Source organism: Leucoraja erinacea, chromosome 14, assembly GCF_028641065.1.
Source record: "Leucoraja erinacea ecotype New England chromosome 14, Leri_hhj_1, whole genome shotgun sequence".
Lineage (NCBI taxonomy): Eukaryota > Metazoa > Chordata > Chondrichthyes > Rajiformes > Rajidae > Leucoraja > Leucoraja erinaceus.
In genome coordinates, this window is record NC_073390.1 from 23,964,642 (window position 1) to 23,990,768 (window position 26,127).

The 26,127-nt window shown below is 48.7% G+C and overlaps 1 protein-coding gene across 1 annotated transcript; it reads right to left on the reverse strand.

The window, feature by feature from the left end:
• Window positions 1-3,439: 3,439 nt before the first annotated feature.
• On the reverse strand, window positions 3,440-22,699 carry LOC129703411 (organic solute transporter subunit alpha). Its single transcript, XM_055645816.1, has 9 exons — window positions 22,545-22,699; window positions 16,719-16,804; window positions 14,418-14,572; window positions 13,579-13,652; window positions 12,271-12,429; window positions 9,338-9,449; window positions 5,826-5,972; window positions 4,427-4,532; window positions 3,440-3,682 (listed from the first exon to the last, which is right to left on the reverse strand). Exons 1-9 carry the CDS (start codon window positions 22,574-22,576, stop codon window positions 3,495-3,497), a joined length of 1,059 nt encoding a protein of 352 aa, XP_055501791.1. The 5' UTR covers window positions 22,577-22,699; the 3' UTR covers window positions 3,440-3,494.
• Window positions 22,700-26,127: the final 3,428 nt, after the last annotated feature.

Here is a 26,127-nt window from a genome sequence, read left to right on the forward strand (position 1 = left end):
CGATACGTCGCCTCTCCATGTCCCTCCACACATGCTGCCTGACCCACTGAGTTCCTCCAGCACTCTGTGTTTTTGTTGACGATTCCAGCATCTGCAGTTCCTCATGCCCCCACACGTCACTGCTGGGCTGTGTGTTGGGCTGCCCCCTCACGAGCTGATGCTGTTACCCTGCACTCCTGATTATTTTTGACTGCTCAAGATTTTGTCGAAGTCCCAAACTGTGTTTAAAAAAAAAAAATGTAAACGAGTTTTTAAACAAATCTGTACTGCAAGCAGGTGAAACCAGAGCTGCATTATCACGGTGTTATTCAGTCTTGCCCAGTAACAATGGTGTATGTGTGGTCTGCAGTTGCTCACTCTTGCCCACATCCGAGGCGTCTAATGGTGCTGAAAATCAAGTGTCGTGCCCTCACAGCCAGGGGACACTACAAAACGTTTTGCAACCTGTGGAGTATTGCCTCTTGTGTTTCCTTGTTTCTACATAAAGTGCTCAGTGGGCTGGAGAAACTCAGCGGGTCAGGCAACATCTGAAGAATGGTCCCGACCTGAAACGTCATTGATCCATGTTCTCCAGAGATGCTGCCTGACCCGCTGCGTTACTCCTGCACTGTGTACTTTTGGAGCACTGTCGCTGTTGTGCTCTTGGCAAGCGGAGTATCGCTACGTTGCGGGTGGCGAGTTCCTCTGTCCCCTGTGTATCCCGTCCCCAGGTACATTCCCCTACACTGCTACCCGCTTGCACCTACCTACCCATCAGGGCTAGTCAACAAGCTTGGTGCAGGCTGCCAAGAGTTGGTCCCAGCCACCAGCGGTCCAAGTCTCTCTTGGGGCTGGTTTGGTCCCAGCGACAAGTTGCCTGGTAATTGCACCAAATCCCCGGCTGCAGGGAGGCTGGAATCGCTGATGGGACTCGGACTTCCCTGTGGAATGCTTGCTAACTGGGAAGCTATCTCATCACAACCAATGGGCAGCCTATTCACCAATGGGGAAGCCGAGTGCTATCTGTCCCACCTCATGGACTCTCTGAGGGGGGGGGGGGGGGGGGGGGGGAGGAAGTAAGGAAGGTTGGGGTGTACGATAGTGGGGGGGGGGGGGGGGGGAAGGAGTTGGTGGTCTTACTGTAGACAGTGAAATCAGTCCCAAACTACAATCCACCTCCCCAGCACCAAGTGACGGGGAGGAGAGTCAGTGCCGCAGTGTAAAGTTTAGTTTATGCAATGGCCAACCTCTGTTTCTAGGGCCAGCCTTGTGGATCGCTTCAAGGGAAACCACGTTTAAAAAAAACGTACGTCTTTTTACTATTGTTAAGACTTCTCATCAAATTTTGTTATCTAATTTAGCGAGGGGAAGAGTTTAACTTCAAAAAAAAACAACAAAAGATTAAAATGCAAAGATTGTGGGTTTGAGGTATTTTTAAAAGTTGCATGTTGTCAATAAGTGGATTCTATGCTGATCTTTTAATCAACTCACGGCTGTTAAACAGTGGGAAATTGTCTGATTAAACCACAAGTGTTATAACGTTCTGCCTCTCGCCTGCTTTCTCTTGCATCAAGCCAGTGTGTGAATTGTCTCCCCTGCTCTTCCAATGAGTTTGTCATTCGTGGAGAATGGCGATCTCGTTTAGTTTAGTTTATTATTGTCACGTGTACTGAGGTACAGTGAACAGCTTTTTTGTTGCGTCTTATCCAATCAACGGAAAGACTATACATAATTAGTCAGGCGGTGTACAGATACAGGATAAAGGGAATAACGCTCACTGCAAGGTAAAGCCTGATTAAAGATAGCCCAAGGGTCTCAAATGAGGTAGAATTTAGGTCAGAACTGCTCTCTAGTTGGTGTTAGAATGGTTCAGGTGCCTGATAACAGCTGGGAAGCAACTGTCCCCGATCTCCCTGACTTATGATGTCCGAAATGTTAACGCCCAGGAATTTAAAGCTCCTAACTCTCCACCATCGACCCACCAATTAAAAATGTGGCACATGGTCTCCTAAAGTCAGCAATTAATTCAACAGACGTGGTGGGCCGAAGGGCCTGTTTCTGTGCTGTATGACTTTACTAAGGCTGATGTACCATTAGCTTTCCTAATGAGCTGTTGAGGAAAATAGGCACCGTTTAATTGAGACTAAAATGGAGGAAAGTGGAAACAGATTTCTGTGAGCTGAACAGGATAGTCTTAGATTTAATGGGTGGCAAGGAACTGCAGATGCTGGTTTGAACCGAAGATAGATACAAAAAGCTGGAGTAGCTCAGCGGGACAGGCAGCTGCTCTGGAGAGAAGGAATGGGTGATATTTTGGGTGGAGACGGTTTGGGTCTAAAGAAAGATCTCGAGCCAAAACCTCACCCGTTCCTTCTCTCCAGAGATGCTGTCTGTCCCACTGAGTTACTCCAGCTTTTTTTGTCTATCTTTAGTTTTAGATTTAGTTTTAGAGATACAGCGGAGTACTGTGCTAGAGATAAAGAGGCACAGAAACAGGACGTTAAGTTTAGTTGAGAGATACAGCATGGAAACAGGGCTTTTGGCCCACCGAGTCTTGGTTCTTGGTTTCTTGGTCCTCCAAAATATTCCACATGGAATTTAAACTGGAGGTGGTGAAGGGAGGTGAAGAGAGTCCATGCCGACCATCCATTCACACTGCTTCTGTGTCATCCCACTTTCTCAGCCACTCCCTACTTCTTAGGCCCCCTTCAGTCATGGCTGACCATGGGTGTCTCCAGGGTGCTATTCCCTACATGGAGGACGCCTGTGCGTGACTTTGTTTAACGTGGGGAGACTGCTGCACAGACAGCCACCCCACGGTCCTTGACAGGCCTGGGTCAGGATCCAGTGGCATGGAGTACAAGACGACTGGAGACCCTTCTCTGCTGCAGCCTTCATCCGCCTTACCAGCCATGACGCTCCACTAAGGTCAGCCATCGTCCTCCGCCTGTTCCAGCTTGTCTTGGTTGGATTGCTCTTTGTCAGAGACCTCCCCCTCGACCTTACCGCCATGGGTGGCCCTACCAGGAGCATAGCTCCAGACGGCATCGCTCTCAGGATCTCAGGACCACACAAGCTTCCCCACCACGACATTGTGACAATCCCCTCCCTACACACTGGAGGCAATTTACAGAGGGCCAATTAACCTGCAGACCTGCACGTCTTTGGGACGTGGGAGGATACCAGTGGAAACCTATGTGGTCACAGGGAGAACAAACTCCGTATAGACAACGACCGTAGTCGGGATTGAACTTGCGTGTCTGGTGCTGTAAGGCACCAACTCTACCGCTGCACCACTGGGACAAAAAAACCGGTCACTTAGGAATATCTTTGATCTGGAGTAAGTAAAATTTATGCTCGAACCTCGGGGCTGTTTAACATGGCTTTGGACCCCGTGATATTCCAACTGTATCAGAATGCTGCCACTGGGGACAAAGTCGACACATTTTTAAGCCTCTCCATGCAAAATCTCACATTTTAATCCAAGTACAGGTAGTTATGTTGCTGATCTGTGTTTATATGTGGGAGATGCTGGAGTGATCAGCCTGTTGGTCGGCGATGGCTGGTTGTTCACATTCTCTGACGATCTGCTGGACCTCACCGACATGTCGGTGTCCCGGATGGTCATCCCTCTTCCTGTAGGAAATCCGCGTCAGGATACCAACGAAGAACATCTCGATAATCAACAGCTGGTTGTTCATTTCTGCGGAACGTAGAAACAAGGAACTGCAGATACTGGTTGACAAAACAAGACACAAAGTGCTGGAGTAGCTCAGCAGGTCAGGTAGCATCTCTGGAGAACATGGTGACATTTAGGGACTGGACCCTTCTTCAGACTGATTGTAAGTGGGGGGGGGGGACCGATAGCTGGAAGAGAGGTGAGGCAGGACAAAGCCTGGTGAGTGATAGGTGGATACAGGTGAGGTTTTTTTTTATAGTATAGGCAGATGGTTGTACAAAGACCAGGGATGAAAAGACGGAAAGTGTAAGACGAAAAGTATTGAAGAATTGTGAAGCTAGAGGAAGGACTATGGGTAGAAGGGGACACAGTGGTGCAGCGGTAGAGTTAATGCCTTACAGCGCCATATACCCGGGTTCGATTCTGACTACGGGTGCTGTCTGTACAATGTTTGTACGTTCTCCCTGAGACCGTGTGGATTTTCTCCGGATGCTCCGGTTTCCTCCCAAGCTCCAGATGCGCGGGTTTGTAGGTTAATTGGCTTCTGTAAATTATCCCTGGTGTGTAGGATAGAACTAGTGTATGGGTGATCAGTGTGGACTTGGTGGGCCGAAGGACCTGTTTCTGCACTGTCTCTCTAAAGTCTGAAGACTTAATGTCCAAAGGAGGGGGGGGGGGGGAAATAGGAAAAGAAATAGGTGCAGGGGGGGGGGGGGGGGGGGGGGGGGGATTGAATGGGAGGGTCTTTCTCAGGTTGGGCTTACTTACGCTGTCCTCTGGTCCTTGCAGAATAGGGAGGAGCACAGCCAATGTGCCCCGCTCCCGCCAGCGTTCCAATGATGGAATTCTGTAGCGAGGACAGGATCAGGATAGCCTTTGGAATGTGAGAACAGAGTTGGTATTTTTTCTAATCAAAACTAAATATATTTATTTATTTACAATAATAATATTTATAAAGTAAACAATAACATTGCACCCACCTCCATGATACAAAAAAAATACTAAATATCAAATGACTCTTGCAATCCTGAACCAGGATCCAGTTGCCCAACGGTCCCTGGGATTACATGGGTAGATGACAGGGATTATTTACGAGAATGATCCTGGGGATAATTGGGTTAACATATGATGAGAGCTGGACGGCACTGGGCCTGCACTCGCTGGAGTTTAGAAGGATGAGTGGGAACCTCATTGAAACTTACCAGTGAAAGGCCTGGATAGAGTGGATGTGGAGAGGATGTTTCCACCACTGGGAGAGCCTAGGACCAGAGGGCAACAGCCTCAGAATAAAAGAGCATACTATTAGAAAGGAGATGAGGTGGAATTTCTTTAGTGAGAGGGTGGAATTGGTGAAATTCATTGCCACAGACAGCTGTGGAAGCCAAGTCAATGGATATGGGTTTGAGAGAGAGATAGATCAGCCATGATTGAATAGCGGAGTCGACATGATGGACCAAATGGTGTAATTCTGCTCCTAGAATTTGTCAACTCTGAATTTCTGAAAACTTCCATGCTGCCCTTGGACACCGCATGTTCCTTTTCCAGGGACACCCTGGCACGGACGTAATAAGCCAGGCAGTCAGCTTGGGCAGAGCCCTCGTCTGCCTGGCACCGTGACCCACGAATGGCCAGCTTGGCCAGGCCCAGGAGCAAACCAACCAGGGCATCATCTGTTCTACCCACTCCCCGACAGAGTTGATGTCTGTTGTCACTTTATGTGCAAAATGAATTTCATTATGTAATGTGTAATCACATCCATGCTAACCGTTGGTCACCCATTCACACTAGTTCTATGTTATCCCACTTTTGTCAACCGCTCCCAACACACAGGAGGCAATTTACAGAGGGCCAATGAAGCTAAACTAAAGCTTGTCATGCACCACATGAACTAAACTAAACTAAGCAAACCTATAAACGTCTTTGGGATGTGGGAGGCAACCGGAGGAAACCCACGCGGTCACAGGGAGAAGACGCAAACCTCACACACGCACAGACAGCACCCAAGGTCAGGATCGAACCTGTGTATCTCTGGTGCTGTGAAGGGGTGACTCTACTAGCTGCGCCACTGCGTATTGTCTTTTCTTCCCCCTGTTCTCTCTGTGATGCTGTCAGCCAGCGGCGTGGCCCTCTCTATCCCAGAGTTTAAAGGCAGCAGTGGCTCACTCACCTGGAACAGAGCAAACTTGCAGGTCAGCTTCTGGTCGGCCATGAGCACCTTGGAGTGTCGGAAGAGGACGTTGACCGGCCACAGCCCCAGGATGGTGGAAACGCCCAGGAACAGGTTCAGCCAGAGGAAGATGCTAGTGGAGGACCACTGAGTCATGCAGCGGGGAGCAATGCAGGAGATGCATCAGAGTGAGTGCAGAGCCATGCGCAAATGCATGCAGATCAAGGTAAAAGATAAGGTACCCCTTCTGCTTTCTGCAGAGACCGTTCCCTCCGAAACTCCCTGGTCAACTCGTCCCTTCCCACCCAAACCACCCCCTCCCCAGAAACATTCCCTATGCAACCGCAGGAGATGCAACACCTGTCCCTATACCTCCCCCTTCGACTCCATCCAACCCGAACAGTCTTTCCAGGTGAGGCAGAGGTTCACTTGTAACCTCATCTACTGTATCCACTGTTCCAGGTATTAACTTCTCTACATCGGCGGGACCAAGCGCAGGCTCGGCGATCGTTTCACTGAACACCTCCGCTCAGTCCGTCTTAACCTACCTGAGTGAGGCTCAGCACAAATTAGAGGAACAGCACCTCATATTTCACTTGGGTAGTTTACACCCAGCGGTATGACCATTGACTTCTCTAACTTCAGATAGCCCTGGCTTTCTCCCTGCATCCCCTCCCCCTTCCCAATTCCCCAACTAGTCTCACTGTCTCCGACTACATTCTATCTCTGTCCCGCCCCCTCCCCTGACATCAGTCTGAAGAAGGGTCTCGACCCGAAACGTCACCCATTCCTTCTCTCCAGAGAAGCTGCCTGACCCGCTGAGTTGCTCCAGCAGTGTGCGTCTGGCTTGCATGCAGACTAAACTGCACTGGTGCAAGGGAGGGGGGTGGTTCATCTAGTGAAGGAGCGGGGGGGGGGGGGGGGGGGGGGGGGGGGGGGGGGGGGGGGGGGGGGGGTGGGGGGGGGGGGAAAATATCACACTTACAATGGATTGTGTAGCGAGAGCTTCACCATGTGTCTAATCTGTGTCCTTCCTGGGAGTGTGGAGGGAGCTTCCTCTGTGTCTAACCCCAGGAGTATATGATGAGACTGTGTGGAGGGAACTTCCTCTGTGTCTAACCCTGGGGGTATAATAGACCAAACTAAACAGGTTCGGGAGAGATGGGTGTGGACTGACCAGGGATGGGAAGTGAAGTCAAAGGGGAACCCGATGCTCAAGTCAAACTCAGGAAGAGGAAGGAGGTGTCATGGTGTTGTCAGTTAAAGAGGAAATCAATAAAACGGTGAGGAAGAGACCGTTAGATTTGAGAGTCTTGATGTGGGTTCAGTGTGAGTAGAACGTGGAATGGGAAGCAAAGAAATTGAGGATATACTTTGATGTGGTCAAAGCATCAAACTTTGGGCGATCAATTTATTGAATTTTTGTTTGTTTTATATTATCTGTGTGCTTAGTGTTTACCGGCCTGTTAGACTGCAGCAGGGAAGAACTTCATTGTTCTGGTGTCCGTACATCTGACAATTCACATGCAGGAAGGAACTGCAGATGCTAGTTTGCACCGCAGATAGACACAAAATGCTGGAGTGACTCAGCGGGTCGGGCAGCATCTCTGGAGAACATGGATAGATGATGTTTCAAGTCAGAACCCTTCTTCACACTGACCCGCTGAGTTACTGTGAATCGGACAATTAAACGCTCTCGACTCCCCTGACACTTCACAAAGTAGGTCACAAATCAACTGCCGGAAATGTTGGGACACAGGGTCCCAGTGAGAGAGAGAAATGAGATCAGTATTGGTCGGGAAATGGTGTTGGGGAAATGTTGGGATGGAGAACTGATTGTACTTCAGTCTCCAGAGTCAGCAGCCTGGAGAGCACAGAAGATAGAACATTGAAGCAATGTCCGTGTCAGACATAATGCCACGATAATCTAATCTCATCAGCTTTACCCCTGCATACCCACGAGCCTGTCTAAAAGCCTCTTAAACATTACCCAGCAACTTGTGTCACAGTTGTACGTTGCAAGTTATGTTTCCATTAGTGGGAGAGGGCACAGCCTCAGAACCTTTAGAATGGAGATGAGGATGTATTTCTTTAGCCAGAGGGTGGTGAATCTGTGGAATTCATTGCCACAGATGGCGGTGGAGGCCAAGTCATTGGGCATTTTTAAAGCAGTGATTGATAGGTTCTTGATTAGTACGGGTGTCAGGGGTTATGGGGGGAAGGCAGGAGAATGGGGTTGAGAGGGAAAGATAGATCAGCCATTATTGAATGGTGGAGTAGACTTGATGGGCCGAATGGCCTAATTCTGCTCCTTAAGGGGTTGGACAGGCTAGATGCAGGAAGATCATTCCCGATGTTGGGGAAGTCCAGAACTAGGGGTCACAGTTTAAGGATAAGAGGGAAGTCTTTTAGGGCCGAGATGAGAAAATCATTTTTTACACAGAGAGTGGTGAATCTATGAAATTCTCTGCCACATAAGGTAGTTGCGGCCAGTTCATTGGCTATATTTAAGAGGGAGTTAGATGTGGCCCTTGTGGCTAAAGGGATCAGAGGGTTTGGAGAGAAGGCAGGGATGGGATACTGTTGGATGATCAGCCATGATCATATCGAATGGCGGTGCAGGCTCGAAGGGCCGAATGGTCTACTCCTGCACATATTTTCTATGTTTCTATGTTTCTATGTGGAGGAGGACTGGCCAATGGAGGAGGACTAGCCAAATGTTGTGCCTTCCACACACTGATGAATGCTGTGGTGGATGTTTATGTAAATTTTTATTGTGTTTTTGTGTGTTCTTTTTTCATTGTACCGCTGCTGGCAAATTCATTTAACTTGCACTTTATGTACAAGTGACGAATAAAAACGGGTTGATTGATTGATTGATTGATGTGATGGTCCGATGATGAACTTGCAGAGTAGTCAAGATCAGGTGAGATACTTTAACCACCCAATGAGCCAGAAGCCCGGTTCAGTCTTGACTACGGGTGCTGTCTGTATGGAGTTTGTACATTTTCCCTGTGACCACGCGGGTGCTCCGGTTTCCTCCCACATTCCAAAGATGTACAGGTTTGTAGGTTAATTGGCTTTGGTAAAAATTGTAAATTGTTCCCATTGTGTAGTGTGTGGTGGTGTAATGGGGATCACTAGCCAGCGCGGACTCGGTGGGCCGAAGGGCCTGTTTCCGCGCTGCACCTCAAAAACTAAATGGATACGATATAATGGTGGTTATGGCGAGTTGTGTGTTTGGGAGACCAGGGATGGGAACTGAACACAAAATGAAACCCAACACGCATCTCAAACTCAAGAACAGGTAGAAATCCATGCGATCACAGGGAGAACGTGCAAACTCCACCCAGACAGCACCGGAGGTGAGGATCAAACCCAGGTCTCTGGTGCAGTGCGGCAGCGGCACTACCAGCTGCGCCATTGGGCCGCCCAATATCGCGGTAGACGTGACGATAGTAAACCAATGCCGATACCAATGGGCAGAGGTATTGAGGGTTTTGATAACTCACATCATCTGGGTCATAGAGGCCGTTTGTCCACAAGACCACGCCCAGCAAGAAGAGGGCAGGCCGGAGGAAAGCCACTTGGAAAGCTCCCAGCACAAAGATCTTGTATTTCTGCCTGCAGAGATCAAAAGAGGAATTAAAGTCCTCAAAGGTCAGCAGAACGTCGTGGGGAGAAGACTAGAAGACATGCTGGTTTTCCATTTATGTAGCGCCTATAGGAGTAGGGGGGTTGCAAAATGAAAGCCTCACCGCACCACGCCAGGAGACATTGGGGCGGGTGAGTATAGGTCAAAGGCAATGCCTTAAAGAAGGAGTGTTATGATGGGGTTGGGGGAATACACATTCCAAGGTTGGATAGGCACATGGATGTGCGGGGAATATGGAGGGATATGGATCAGGTGCAGGCAGAAAAGAGTTGGTCTTGGCCTTGTGTTCGGCACGGACATAGTGGGCCGAAGGGCCTGTTCCTACATTATGTTGTAATATAACATCATTTAAAAAACACTTGAACAGGTACATGGACAGGATAGGTTTGGAGGGATATGGCCCCCAGTGTGTAGTGAGTGTATGAGAGTCGGATAATGGAGAACTAGTGTGAACGGGTGATCGCTGGTTGGCATGTACTCGGTGGGCTGAAGGGTCTGTTGGCATGGACGTGTTGGGTCAGGGAGCCTGTGTCTGTGCTGTGTGACTATGACTCTTGGAGTCAAACCAAGGCTGCATTTCCAGCAATTTGTCCCCCAGAGTCGTAGAGTCACACCTCTTTAAGATCACCCCGCATCCTCCTGCGCTCCAAGGAATGAAGTCCTATACTGCCAAACCTCTCCCTATAGATCAGACCCTCAGGTCTTGACAACATCCTCGTAAATCTTCTCTGCACCCTTTCCAGATTAACAACATCCAATGCTGGAGTAGCTCGGTGGGTCGGGCAGCATCACTAGAGAATGTGAATGTGCACAGACACTTTTTTGGATTGGGACCCTTCTTTAGACTCAGTCAGAAAAAGGGTGCTGTCAGTCAGAAGAAAGGTCCTGACCGAAAACATCCCCTATCCATGTTCTCCGGAGATGCTGCCTAACCCGCTGAGTTTCTCCAGCATTTTTTGTCTACCTTTGATTTTCCAGCATCTGCAGTTCCTTCTTAAACGCTGAGTTACTCTAGCACTTTGTGTCCTTTTGTAGACCAGCATCTGCAGTTGCTTGTTTCTACATCTGCCACTGTAAGTAATTTACTCTGTCCTTTAAAAGGTTAATAAACCAGACCTTGAATTGGATTAGATTTCCGTTGAGCATTCCACCTGCAGTCCCAGCTGCTCCCAGTTGGCGGTGCTACCGAGCGCAGTCCTGACCTGCCAGCGTGGACAGGTTCGGGGCCAAAACCAAAGATTATAGAGGAGCCAAAACTCTCCGGCGCGCCACTGCAGTACTGCGGTTCCCCACTCGGTGGTGCTGCTGTCCCACCCTGGCAGCCAAGTCCAACTCCAAGCCCCAAAACTCGGCTGAAGGAAATGCAGATGCTGGTGCACAAAACCAAACACAAAATGCGAATGCTTCATGCACAAGACCATCTGGCTCCCTCCGCACTTCACCTCTCAAGCGGCACTGAAGTTTGAAATATGAAACATAGATGAGTACAGCACAAGAACAGGCTCTTCCACCCACCATGTCTATGCTGAACTAACTCTTATCAATTCCTTGCACATCTATACGCCTATCATTAAATAACCATGCTGACCACAGGAGGCCACGTCACTGGGTATTTTTATAGCGGAGATTGATAGATTCGTGATGACTAAGGATGTCAAGGTTTATTTAGTTTATTGTCATGTGTACCAAGGTACAGGGAAAAGCTTTAGATGCTTGCTATCCAGTCTACGGAAAGACAACATATGATTACAATCGAGCCATCCATAGTTACAGATACAGGATAATGGAAATAATGTTTGGTATAAGATAAAGTCTAGTAGATTCCGATTAAAGACAGTCCAAGGGTCTCTATTAAGTTAGATGGGAGGTCAGGGCTGCTCTCTGGTTAGAAATAGGATGGTTCAGTTGCCTGATAACAGCTGGGAAGAAACTGTCCCTGAATCTGGAGGTGTGCGTTTTCACACTTCTGAAGCCAGGAGAATGACTTTGAGAAGAAAAGATAGGTCAGCCTTGATTGAATGGCAGAGTAGACAGGGTGGGCCGAATGGCCTAATTCTGCTCCTATGGCCTACGGTCTATCCAAAAGTCTCTTAAATGCAACTATTGTTTCTGCCTCAACCACCAATAAATGCAATGATTTTTTTTAATGTAAAAAAAAGGCACTAAGTGCTGTATCTTCCCCTTTGCTCTATCTGTTGTACTTGAGTGTGATTTGATTGTATTTGTGTACGCTATTATCTGACCTGTTTGGATAGCATGCAAAACAAAGCTGTATGCAAAATAATATCTGAGTACTTGTGACAATAATTTAACCTAAATCTCTTTCTCTCTTTCGTTCCCCCTCTCTCTCCCTCTCTCTCCCCCTCTCTCCCCTCTCTCTCTCTCTCTCTCTCCTCTCTCTCTCCTCTCTCTCTCTCTCTCTCTCCCTCTCTCCCCCTCTCTCCCCCTCTCTCCCCCCTCTCTCCCCCTCTCTCCCCCTCTCTCTCCCTCTCCCTCTCTATGTCTCTCTCTTTCTCTCTGTCTCTGTCAGTCTCTCGCTCCCTCTCTCTCTCTATTTCTTTCCCTTTTCCCCTTTGTCTCTCTCTCTCTCTCCCCCCCCTCTCTCTCTCTCTCTCTCTCTCTCTCTCTCTATTTCATTATCTCCCTCTATCTACTCTCTCTCTCTCTCTATCTCTTTCTATCCCCCCCTCGCTCTCTCTCCTCTTGGCCACCCTCTCTCTCCCTCTCTCCCGTTGCCCTGCATGTAGCCTCTCTCCCCGTGTGCAGTGCATGCTGGCTGCGGCCTCTCACCGTGTGAGGTGTATGTGGGGTAGACAGGGGCAGCAGCAGCAGCAGGGCCCGGTGCTAATACGGATGGTGTGTGTGGCCAGGTGTTGGAGCATGGCCTCCTCTCCACCGTACCCCTGTACGATGATCAGCAGCATCAGGTAGAAGCCAACACCAAAGTACCTGTGGGGAAGGCACAGTCAGATCTCGCAGCTTCAGCCCCTTGGCCCCAAGAGTCAGACTTCCACCCTGGGGTCATGCATCTCGCTGGGGTCAAGGTCAAAGGGTAGGGTCGATGGGTCAGGCGAGGGTCAGAGCCAGGGTTAATGGCTGGTGTCGAACGTCATAATGTCGGGTCTGTGGGAACCAGTCAGTGGAGTATCTTAGTATTTTAGTGGCAGACTGTAGTCCAGGGCCAGGACAGGCCTGGGATACAGGGCCCTGGTTACCCGGGTTACAAGGCCAGGCCTGGGTTACAAGGCCTGGGATACAGGGCCAGGCCTGGGTTACAGGGCCAGGCCTGGGTTACAGGGTCAGGCCTGGGTTACAGGGCCAGGCCTGGGACACAGGGCCAGGCCCGGGTTACAAGGCCAGGCTGTGTTGTAGGGCCAGGCCTATGGTTTAGGGTTGCCAACTGTCCCGTATTAGCCGGGACATCCCGTATATTGGGCTAAATTGGTCTAAACAGCCCTTGTCCCGTATTTTACTGCTATTACTTGGGTCGAGGGGACTATCGGGTCAGAGCGCCACGTCCGGCCCCGCCTCACCCGTCCCGACGTAGTACAGCCCATGGAGTGCAGCAGCAGCAGCGCCTCGCCCGTGGCTCTGTCGTTCGGCAGCCCGGCCAGCTGTCCGACCTTCGGACCTTCGCTTACCGCCGACACAACCACCCCTCCTTCTCATGGCCGATCATCGGTTCATGAGTTGGATGGGGTGCCGGACTTTGCGCGCAGTAGAACACAAAGCCCAGCCGGCGGGCCAGCTGAGGAGTTTCGGCCCGGGCTTTGTGTGCAGTCCAGCACCCGGGACAACTCATCGTTCACCCAGCCATGGCCGAGTCGGTCGACGGATTGTCGTCAGGAATTTGCCTCTTATTTTGACTTTTTGTCCCTTATTTGGGAGTGAGAGAGGTGGTAACCCTACCTGTGTTACAGGGTCAGGCCTGTGCTTTAGGGTCAAGGTGTGTTCCAGGGCCAGGTCTGTGGTTTTGGGTTGCACCTGTGTTATGGGGTCAGGCCTGTGTCATAGGGTCAGGCGTGTGTTACAGGGTCAGGCCTGTGTTATAGGGTCAGGCGTGTGCGTTAGTTTGTCCTACTGTACGGTCCCACTCACATGGCAGCCGCCATGTCCACGAACATGATGGCTCGTGGGACCCAGAGACCAAGGCAGGAAGTGATGGCGATGACCTGCGGGAGAAAGCAGAGGGTCAGCGAGGCCGGCCGTGACCCTGTGAACAGAGAATGACCCCTGCAGACCTTTTTTTCTGACCCGCTGAGTTACTCCTGCACTCAATATCCTGACCAATGAAGGCAAGAACGCCAAACGCCCACCCGTGTCACCACTGTCATGGGACTATCTACCTGCACCCCTTGTTCTCTCTCTTCTCCAGGGCCCTACCATTTACTCTTAGCCCTGTCCTGGCTTGGCGTCGCCAAACACAACATCTCCCATGTATTGGAATTAAACTCTATCTGCCATTCCTTTGCCCATTGGTCCAACGGATCAAGATCCCATTGTCATCATAGATGGTTTTCTTCCCTCGTTCACCTCCCCGCCAATCTCAGTGTCTTCCGCAAATCTACTCCCCACGCCACCAATATTCCCTTTCAAATCGGTAAAACGAAGAGGACGGAATTGACTCGGGGTTGGATTGGGAGGAAGGAGGTAACTGGTGATTGGATTGAGGAGAAGGAGTGGACGGAGAGTGGGACGGAGAGGATGGAGTAACTCACGGTGGGATTGGGAGGATGTATTTGACCATGTGGGATTGGGAGGATGGAGGTAGATGGAGTTGACTGAGATGAAGATGACTTTGAGATGCAGGAGTTGACCCACGGTGGGAGTGGGAGGAAGGAGGAAACTCATGGTTGTATTGAGGGAAAGGTGTTGACCTGGTGGGATTAAGGGGATGGAGTTGAGGGGGTGGAATTGGGGAGGACGGAGGAACTCACGGTTGGAGCTGCACTGTTCCACATCAAAGTCTTTCTCTTGATGGGACACTTCACCTTGTCCATCAGGTAGCAGGTGATCTCCAGGTAAATGGCGATGGTGAGCACAGTCATCGCGGTCAATGCGGCGAAAACACCAATGTCTAACCACGTCAGCTCTGCACAAGGACAGGGGTGGTAGAGAGAGTCACTGTGGAAACATGGCGTGGCATGGCCAGGCCTGAGGTGGAGAGGTACAGAGCAGATCTGCCCAAACTGAGGTCCAACCGGTGGACAGAGCAGAGACCGGCCATGGGGTGGAGAAGAGGACTTCTGGATTGGAGGACAGACACAAAGTGCTGGAGTAACTCAGCGGGTCAGGCAGCATCTCTGGAGAAAAAGGATGGGTGACGTTTCGGGTCGAGAACCGTCTTCAGACTGAAGTGTCATCTATCCATGTTCTCCAGAGATGCTACCTTAGCCATTGAGTTACTCTAGCATTTTGATGAAAGACACTAAAGCCAGTCTGAAGAAGTGTCCCGGTCCAAAACATTGCCCATCCTTGTTCTCCAGAGATGCTGTCTGACCTGCTGAGTTACCCCAGCACTTTGTGTCTATCTTTGGTACAAACCAGCATCTGCAGTTGTTTGTTTCCCCATTCTGGATGGGAGAACTTTGGTTACAGAGAGAGATTGGATAGGCTGCCTTGTTTTCCATGGAGCATCGGAGGCTGAGGAATGGTCACATGGTTACAAGAGGCATGGATAGGGTGTAGGGTCAATATCTCTCTGCCATGGTAGGGGTATCAAAGACAAGAGGGAGCAGCATGTCTAAGGAGTTGTAAAGGAGATCGCAAGAGATAGGTTTTTGCACAAAAAGAATGGTAGATATCTGACACACACGTTACCAGAGGAGGTGATTTACGTTCAGGTTTATTATTGTCACGTGTACCATGATACAGCGTAAGACTTTCTTTTGTATGCTATCCAATTATATCAGCTAACACTATACATAAATAAATCAAGTCAAACTCAAGTACAATAGGTAGAGCAATGGGGAAGATGCAGAGTGCAGAATTAAGTTCTCAGCATTGTGGCGCATCAGTGCCAGCGACAAAGTCCAATGTCCGCAATGGGTTAAGCCCTGTCCCACTTAGGAAACCTGAACGGAAGCCTCTGGAGACTTTGCGCCCCACCCAAGGTTTCCGTGCGGTTCCCGGAGGTTTTTGTCAGTCTTCCTAACTGCTTCCACTACCTGCAACCTCCGGCAACCACCTGCAACCTCCAGGAACCGCACGGAAACCATGGGTGGGGCGCTAAGTCTCCAGAGGTTTCCGTTCAGGTTTCCTGTGGGACAGGGGCATTAGAGGTGAATAGGACAGTACCCTAGATTATGGAAGGACCGTTCAGAAGCCTGATAACAGAGGAGAAGAAGAAGCTGTTCCTGAGTCTGGTGGTGCGCGCTTTCAAGCTTCCATACTTCCTGCCAGACAGGAGCAGTGAGAAGAAGGAATGACCGGGGTGGCACGTCTTTGATTATGTTGGCTGCTGTCCTGACGCAGTGTGGTGCAGGTGGAGTCGATGGTGGGGAGTCTGGTCTGTGTAATGAACTAGGTTACATCCACAACTCTTGGGCCTTGGGCCGAGTGGTACCCAAACCAAGCAGTGAAGCAACAGGACAGAATGCCTTCTCTGGTGCATCCATAGAAACCTGTAAGAGTCACGAGAGGCATGCTGAATTTCCTCAGTCTCCTGAGGAAGTAGAGGCGTTGGTGTGGCTTCCTGATGTCACTTTAATGTGGCTGGTCTATGACAGATCGTTGGTGATATTATCGACAAGGAGCTTGGCGGCACAGTGGGGCAGCGATAGAGTTGCTGCCTCACAGCGCCAGAGACCCAGATTCAATCCTCATGATGGGTACTGTCGGTACAGAGTTTGTGTGTTCTCCATGTGACCACGTGGGTTTTCTCTGGGTGCTCTGGTTTCCATCCCACATACCAAAGACATTCAGGTTTGTAGGTTAATAGGCTTTGGTAAAGATTGTAAATTGTCCCTAGTGTGTAGGGTAGTACTAGTGTATGGGGATCACAGGTCGACATGGACTCAGTGGGTCGAAGGGCCTGTTTCCGCGCTGTATATCAAAACTAAACTAAACTTGGAATCAGACCAGTTTAAGAGGAATTCAGGCATGCAAAGTGTAGAAGGATAAGGCCATAATTAGGGAAGGTGAGATTGGTGTAGATAGCAAGAAAGGTGGGCATGGGCATGGCCTGTTTCCCTGCTGTATGACTCTCGTACTATCAACGTGACGTAACCTGGACTTACGCAGTATGAGTTGGATGGATATCGGAGGGGGCAGGAAGCACGCCTCAGAAACGTTGATCTTTTCCATCAAGATATCTGGAGAAAACCTTCAAATGAAAGAAGAGACACAAACTTCAGATCATGATGGACACAATCAGCTGGAGTAACTCAGCGGGACAGGCAACATCTCTAGAGAGAAGGAATGGGTGACGTTTCAGGTCGAGACCCTTCATCAGATCATGATGTAAGGATCCATGGTAAGGTCCTCCATGGGTTGGTTACCAACTTCCAATCCCCATTGATGGTTTAGTTTAGTTTAGAGACACACCATGGAAACAGACCCTTCGGCCCACGGAGTCCATGCCGACCAGCGATCACCCGATCACACTAGTTCTACATTATCCTGCTTTCTCATCCACTCCCGGCAATTTACAGGAAGGCAATGAACCTACAAACCTGCACGTCTTTGGGATGTGGGAGGAAACCGGAGCACCTGGAGGAAGCCCACACAGTCGCATGCAAACTCCATCACCCAGCGACAGCATCCGAGGTCGGGATCCAACCCGGGTCTCTGGCACTGTGAGGCTGGGGCAGGAATAGCTCCAGATGGACGGGGCAGAGTCCACCCCTGATCTGTGTAATCTCCTTCGTTCCTGGGCGTTCGAGTTGCTGAACCAGGCGGTGATGCAATCAGTCAGGATGCTCTCTACCGTACACAAATTAACTGGCATGACCTTGGCAGTGGAAAAAGGGTGAGCTCTTCTGTTTTGGTATAAGCTATGGTGAGGGAAGCTTGTTGATATATCTCTCCCTCACCATGGTGACTTGGGGAACCTGTTCCCTGTGATGCCTCGGCTGTGTGGAGAGTTGTGGGTGAATGAGTGAGAGACCATATGGGCGCACCCCCCCTCCCCACCCCCCCCCCCCCTACCCACCCCCACCCCCCCCTCACTGCCCTCTGCTCCCTCCCCCCCCCCCCCCCCCCGTGAGAGAAGACATATGCACATCTTTAACAAAAATCACAAAGTCTTTGGAATGAGATTCACGTATTCACAGCAAAGGTGGTGTCCCCACCCGAAACCTCCCCTATCCATGTTCTCCACAGATGCTGCCTGACCCGCTGTTTGTTTTTGTAAACCAGTATCTGCAGTTTTTTTATGACGATAACTAAATGAATTGATTTAATGGTTTTGCAGAGAAGTTGAGTAGTTTAGTTTAATTAATTTAGTTTAGTTTAGTTTAGTTTAGAGATGCAATGAGGAAATAGGCCCTTCGGCCCACCGCATCCATGCCGACCAGTGATCACCTGTTCATTAGTTCTAACCTATGCATGGGGAACAATTTACAGAAGCCAATTGACCTACAAACCTGCACGTCTTTGGAGCGTGGGAGAACCCCGGAGAAAACTCACGTGGTCACATGGAGAATATACAAACTCCATGCAGACAGCACCCGTGTTCAGGATCGAACGTGAATCTCTGGTGCTGTGAGGCAGTGACTCTACCGCTGTGCCACCATGCTGCCCCAGTAGTAGATGCCCCATGGTGGGGTTAGTCATGACTGGAGCACACACGGTAGCAAGGGCTGGTGGTAGATCAGGGAACTGGGTAGGAGAGGAACAGAGGGATATGGGTCTAACACCAGCAAATGGGACGAGCTTAGATGGACATCTTGGACAGCATGGATCAGTTGGGTGGAAAGGTTTGTTTCTGTGCTGTACGACCCCAAGACTGGGAATTTTCAGGCAACCGGGGGTTAATAAGCTGGAAGAGTGCATTATCAGGATAAAATGAAAGTTTAAAAATAAACAAGAATGTACAGATATGCAAGGACAGGGGTAAGACACACAGCCCAGCCTCCCCACCATTGACTCCATCTACGCTTCACATATGTTCATAAGCAACAGGGGCAGAATTTGGCTGTTTGGTCCATCGAGTCTGATCGACCTTTCCCTTTCAACCCACTGGCTTGAGAAAGCAGCCAGCATAATCAAGGACCACACACACCCTCTCTCTTCTCATTCCCTCCTCTCCCCTCACCCGAATGAGAAGGTACAAAAGCTTAAAAGCAAGTATCATCAGATTCAGGAACAGCTTCTTCCCCACTGTTATTAGACTACAGAATGGACCTCCCATAAGCCAGGGTGCAGGCTTGATCTTCAAACCATTGCGGACTGTGCCCTTTTTTAAAACCTGCACTTTCTCTGTTACACCATAACGCTGTAACTCTATACGCTGCCCTCTGGTATTTTTCTCTTTGCACTACCTGTTGAACTTGAGTATGGCTTTGTTATGTTTGGTATGATTTGACTGGACTGCACTCAAACAAAGCTTATCACTGTATATCGGTACACACAGCAATTACAAAGTCAGGACCTCCTGCTGAGTCAGCGTTACAAGGAACAAGGAAATAGAGGTCATTTAAATCAGCGCTTCACATCAGTGTAGCAAATGTTGCAAGGTGATGGGCAAGTTTAAATAGGAATCACCAACTTGTAGCGATGTCGATTGTCAAACACCAGGTGCAGACATTTCACCATATCCCCGTGACCTTCACCCATGGGTTGAAAAGAAGAGAAGAGTGGTGACCTTCTTCAGACTGAAGAAGGATCGCAACTCAAATCGCCACCCATTCCTTCTCTCCAGAGATGCTGCCCGTCCCGCTGAGTTACTCCAGCATTTGTGTCTATCTTCTGTCGATGGGGCATGTAGGTCAGTGTGGGCCGAAGGGCCTGTTTTCATGTTGTATGACTCTATGGATACAGGCCCTTCGGCCCAAGTTGTCCATGTCAACCAAATTGTATAACCAAGCTCCTCACACTTGCCTACACCTGGCCCATATCCTTCCAAACCACTCCTTTCCATGTACCTCTCTGGATGTATTTTAAGCATTGTAATTATACCTGCCCCACACTTCCTCTGGCAGCTCGTTCTATATACCCATCGCGCCCCGTGTGGAAAAGTTGCCCCTCGGGTTCCTTTAAACCTTTTCCTTCTCACCTTAAACAAATGCTTTCTAATGTTGAATTTATCTATGCCAAGAACTGTGACTCCTAACCTTATTTATGCCACTCATGATTTAATAAAGCTCTACAAGATGACTTCTCAGCCTCCTAGATTAGTACGGGTGTCAGAGGTAATGGGGAGAAGGCAGGAGAATGTGGTTTGGAGGGAGAGATAGATCAGACATGATTGGATGACGGAGTAGACTTGAAGGGCCGAATAGCCATGTTCTACTCCAATCACTTATGATCCTACACACCAGGGATAAGAGACATAGCCTATCAGAGACAAAGATAAAAGACAGGGCCTATCCAGTCCCAAACACTCCAGACCCGATAATATCCTCGTAAAACTTTCTTGCACTTTTTTCAGTATAATGCCATTCTCTAGCAAGGTAAGAGAACTGTGCACAGTGCACCGAATGCAGCCTTGCTGCACAACATTGCAGAGGGTGGTGGAATCAGCCCAGACCAACACACAAAACAACCATCCTTCCATTGACTCCATCCCCACCAGCACAATGCAGGACCAGTCTCACACGCCCTCTTCTCCCCTCTCACGTCAGGCAAGAGATGTGAAAACACACAGCTCCAGATTCAGGGACAGTTTCTTCCCGGTTGTTATTGGAAACTGAACGGTTCTCTCATCAGCTAGATTGCAGTCCTGACCTTCCATCCACCTCATTGAAGACAGACACAAAATGCTGGAGTAACTCAGCAGGTCAGGCAGCATCTCTGGAGAAAAGAAATAGGTGACGATTCGGGTCTGAAGTCAACCTGAAACGTCACCTAATCCTTTTCTCCAGAGATGCTGCCTGACCCACTGAGTTACACTTTGTATCTATTTTTGATGTAAACAGCATCTGCAGTTTGTTCCTACACCTCATTGAAGATCTTTGAACCATCTTTAATCGAACTTCATTAGATTTCAATGTTATATCTTTGCATTAAATGTTGTACTATTTTTCCTTTACCTGTGGATGGCTTGATTGTGTTCATGTATAGTCTTTCCTTTGACTGGATAGCCGGGAAACAAAACTTTTCACTGTACCTCGGCACACATGACAGTAACTAAATTAAACTAAACCTGTACAAGTGTAATATAATGTATCTGACTAATGAGGAAAGCTCGCTCTTCACCATCCTTGTCTGCCAGTGTTGCCATTTCATGGAACTATGTACCTTCTGTGTATCTATTCACTACGGGGGCCGATGAGAATGAAGGGGGACCCAGCGAGGGGGGTCCCTGTGACCACGTGCAGCGGCAATGAGAAGATAAGACTGGTCAATGAACTGGTTGTAACTTTATCAGCGGCAGAAACGTGGTGACTCTTTGTGTACCGTCTAGGTGAGGTCCACTGTGTGATTTTACCGGGTTGGATGCAAAAACGAGGCAATGAAGTATCATTGAATCATTTCACCTTAGGTCCGTCTCTCCTCCGCATCACTTCCCAGGGCCTGATCATTTAGTGTAATTATTTCCCCCTTTATTTCCCCCTAACAAAATGTAACATCTTTCATTTATCTGCACTAAACCGCATCTACAATTGTGTAGGAAGGAACTGAAGATGCTGGTTTACACCGAAGATAGACACAAAATGCTGGAGTAACTCAGCTAGATGGGCAGCAGCTCTGGAGAAAAGGAATGGGTGACGTTTCGGGTCGAGATGACGTTTCGGGTTGAGACTCTCTCTCCTCTGACTCTCAGTCTTAAGAAGGGTCTCGACCCGAAACGCCACCCACCCTTTTTCTCCAGAGGTGCTGCCTGACCCACAGAGTTACTGCAGTCCACCATGCCACTGATTTTAGTGTTATCTACAAACTGGGACAGTATCGGAAATCCACAAATGTGATGCCTCTGTTTAGGAAGTGAGACGGTCGATAAACCGGGTCATCACAGTTGGCTGTCTGGAAGAAGGGTCTGACCTAAAAAGTTGCCCCTCGGGGTCCAATCCCTCCACAGATGCTGTCATAGAAACATAGAAAATAGGTGCAGGAGTAGGCCATTCGGCCCTTCGAGCCTGCACCGTCATTCAATATGATCATGGCTGATCATCCAACTCAGTATCCTGTACCTGCCTTCTCTCCATACCTCATGATCCCTTTAGCCACAAGGGCCACATCTGACCCACCGAGTTCCTCCAGCACTTTGTGTTTCACTGAAGATTCCAGCATCTGCGGCCCCTTGTGTCTCCACTGTCCACATCCACTCCCCAGTCAACAATTACCTGCTCGGTCTCCTATTGCTGTTTGTGAGATCTTGCTTCACGCAAATTGCCCCACGCGGACGTAAGTTTATTTCTAGAACTGAATCATTTGAGGGTTTTTTCAGCAGACACAAAAAAAGATTGATAACAATCCCAGTTCCACAACTCCAAGCGGCAATTGATCTTGTGGTTTTCATAAATTCATAAGACATTGTAGCAGAATTAGGCCATTCAGCCCATCGTGTCTACTCTGCCATTCAATCGTGGCTGATCTATCTTTCCCTCTCAACCCCATTCTCCTGCCTTCTCCCCATAACCCCTGACACCCTTACTAATGAAGAATCTGTCAATCTCTGCCTTAAAACTATCCATTGACTTGGCCTCCACAATGAATTGCACAGATTCACTACCCTCGGGCTGAAGAAATTCCTCTTTATCTCTTTTCTAAATGTATGTCCTTTTATTCTGAGGCTGTGCCCTCTGGTCCTAGACTAGTGGAAACATTCTCCTCACATCCATTCTATCCAGACCTTTCACAATTCAGTAAATTTCAATGAGGTGACCCCTCATCCTTCTAAACTCCAGTGAGAACAGGCTCAGAGCTGTGAAACGGTGTATCGATGTCCTGGGATCAGTTACCTGGTCACTTCCTCAGGGTGAGCTACATCCATCTTCTTGGCAGTGTCGGGATCCCTGGCGCGGTTAAGACCACCGCTGTGACTGTCCGGGGTAAATGGATTTGTGCAGGGAGCTTTACGACGCGAGGTCAGAGTTAGTGAGCACTGAACTCCAGAATGTGACCTCTGTCAAGCTTCACTGCCAGGAATAGTTAACCTTTAGACTATTGGCTACTCCACTTCCCACAGAGACTTCAGTTTTCAGATTTAAAAAAAGCAGCATTTCCCTTTCCCTCTGGCCCCTCTGTTTCTTTGCTGGTAAGCTGCTTGCAGAAAGACACCATTCGTTTTGCAGCCAGCATCATCAGAAACCCACACAACCCTGGCCACGCTCTCATAGAAACATAGAAACATAGAAAATAGGTGCAGGAGTAGGCCATTCGGCCCTTCTACCCTGCACCGCCATTCGATATGATCATGGCTGATCATCCAACTCAGTATCCCATCCCTGCCTTCTCTCCATATCCCCTGATCCCTTTAGCCACAAGGGCCACATCTAACTCCCTCTTAAATATAGCCAATGAACTGGCCTCAACTACCGTCTGTGGCAGAGAATTCCACAGATTCACCACTCTCTGTGTAAAAAAAGGATTTTCTCATCTCGGTCCTAAAATACTTCCCTCTTATCCTTAAACTGTTACCCCTAGTTGTAGACTTCCCCAACATCTGGAATAATCTTCCTGCATCTAGCCTGTCCAACCGCTTAAGAATTTTGTAAGTTTCTATAAGATCCCGCCTCAATCTTCTAAATCTATCCAGTCTTTCTTCATATGAAAGTCCTGCCATCCCAGGAATCAGTCTGGTGAACCTTCTCTGTACTCCCTCTATGGCAAGAATGTCTTTCCTCAGATTATGAGACCAAAACTGAGATTAGGAGACTAAAACTCTTCTCACTCCGGCCATTAGGAAGAAGGTACAGGAGTCTGAAAACCATAACATCCAGGTTCAGGAGCAGCTCCTTCCCTACAACCATCAGGCTATTGAATGTTACAACCAGCAAATAGGCTCCAAACTACATAGACTTAGGGGCATTGGTTTTGTCTTTGCACTATCATTGTTTGTTTGTTTGTTTTTCAACAGTATATATACTCAGGTATAAGTGCAGATACATAGTTCCACAAAAGTGGCAACACTGGTATATATATTCAAGAATGTATGTATTCTTGAATGGACTTCTCACAAGCTAAGAGTGAAATCTCGATCCTCCAACTCACCTTGTTGTGGTCCTTGCACGTTTTTCTTTCATCTGCACTTTCTCTGTAGCTAGAACACCGTATTCTGCGTGGTTGGATGGTGCTCACATCTAGATGTTCTATCGGGATAGCATGCAACACAACTTTATCACTGTTTCTCTGTGCATATGGCTTCAATAATAAACAAACGCAGCCTTGCCTGTCCACAAGAATTCAGTCTGAACAGTGTCTTTATTTATTTGCGGCACAGTGGCTCAGCAGTAGAGTTTGCTGCCTCACAGTGCCAGAGACCCGGCTTCGATCCTCACTACGGATGCTCTCTGTACGGTGTTTGAACGTTATCCCTGTCACCACGTGGGTTTTCTCCGGGTGCCCTGGTTTCCTCCTACAGTCCAAAAACATGCAGGCTTGCAGGTTAATTGGCTTCTGTAAATTGTCCCTAGTGTGTAGGATTGAACTACTGTAGGGAGGATCGCTGGACGACGCAGACTTGGTGGGCCGAAGGGACTGTTTCCACCATGTGTCTCTAAACTAAACTTATTGTAAGTGCGCCGTGCTCAAGTTACATCCTCCCTCTGGGACTGATGTAAGTATATTTTGGAAGAGGCGCAAGTGTGCAGCTGCTAATGTCAATGCTGATCACAGATCTCCCCATGCTCAGCTGTTAGTTATGTGCATACTTCCTGAAGGCAGAGGGGGAGGCCATTTGGCCCATTCAAGTCCATGCCAGCTCACACATCCCATTCCCCCACAAAGCACAAAGTGGTCAGGCAACACCTGTGGAGGGAATGGACAGATGACGCTTCGGGTTGGGACCCTCCTTCCTCCACCAATTCTCACCACATTGCCATAAGACCATAAGGCATAGGCTTAAAGCTATCCGCTCTAGTCTTTGACACGTTCAATCTGGGAAAACAGTTCTGACTGTCTACCCTATCTATGTTTCTCATCATTTTATATATAATTCTATCTGGTCTCCCCTCAACTTGAGACGCTCAAGAGAAAATAATCCAAGTTTGTCTAACCTCTCCTTGTAGTTAATATCCTCTAATTCGTGCAGCATTCTGGACCCTCTACAAAGGCTCCAAATTCTTCCTGTTAAGGGATGACCAGAAAGAGACGGCAGAGGGGAAGTGGTGGCAACTGGGGGTTGGGGGGAGTGGGACGGGAGGCGTTGGGAATGAGTCGGACATCTACGCTTGGGCTACTGGGCAAGTTGCGTGGCCAGCAGGTAAACTGGACTCGAGCCAGATGAACTAAACTAAAACATTGAAGTTGGCCTACTGGTACAGACTCTCACATCGCTGTGACATTTGACCCAGTTTTACTGTCGTCAGAATTAGTCTAGATGCTTTTAATACTTTAAATAGTTTCACCCTCCAGCCCTTCTGTGCCCTGCAGAACAACAACAACAAAGTCTTTCGGAGCAGGCAGCAGGAACTGCAGATGTAGGAAAAAAACTCAAAGTACTGGAGTAACTCAGTGGATCAGACAGCATCTCTGGAGGACGTGGATAAGTGACGTTCCAGTTTGGGGCCCTCTCTCAGAGAGAGTATATTGTATGTTTGCAGAAGTCTGTTCAACTGTTTGAGCATTTGAATTTGGCAAGCGGTGACTTCTCGTTGGAACAGGGAGAGGCCTGTTAAAACTATCATGCAAAGTGTTGGAATAACACAGGTTATTCAGGCTGCATCTCTGGCTGAGGAAGTGTCCCGACCCGCTGCATTGCCTATGTATGTTCTACAGAGATGCTGCTTGGCCCCGCTGAGTTTCTCCAGCACTTTGTGTCTTTTTTAAACCAGCATCTGCAGTTCCTATTACAACTATTCTGCATTCCATTGAGTCAGGGCTGATTTCTGCCAAATCTCAACTTGACATCTATCCAACAAAAAAACAGACAATCTTTATGTTCATCTATTCCTCTGCTCACTTCACAATGATGCCCCGACTCCTTACTGTCCCTGTATAAAGGTTTAGGTTCAGGTTTATTACTGTTACTTGTACTGAGGTACAGTGAAAGGCTTTGTTTTGCATGCTATTCAATCAGATCAGATAATACTGTACATGACTACCGTTGTCAAACTCAAGTATAATAGTTGGAACAAAGGGGAAGATACAGAGTGCAGAATATACTTCTCAGCATCATAGCGCATCAGTTCCAGAGACAAAGTCCGATGTCCGCAATGGGGTAGAGGTGAATCGGACAGTGCCCTAGCTTATGGACTGTTCAGAAACCTGATCACAGAGGGGAAACAGGGCGGCGCAGTGGTAGAGTACAGAGACAGCACCAGTGGCCCTGGTTCAATCCTGACCACGGGTGCTGTCTCTGTACAGAGTTTGTACCTTCTCCCC

What these genes read in the sequence shown, in the direction of transcription:
- LOC129703411 (XM_055645816.1), bottom strand. Translation starts at nt 22,576, where the DNA reads ATGGATGTAGCTCACCCTGAGGAAGTGACCAG. An exon ending in ATCCATCCAACTCATACTGC is followed by an intron (nt 14,573 to 16,718) that starts GTAAGTCCAGGT and finishes GTCCTTGTGCAG; the next exon opens with AGCTGACGTGGTTAGACATT. An exon ending in CCCCACATACACCTCACACG is followed by an intron (nt 9,450 to 12,270) that starts GTGAGAGGCCGC and finishes TGATCTCTGCAG; the next exon opens with GCAGAAATACAAGATCTTTG.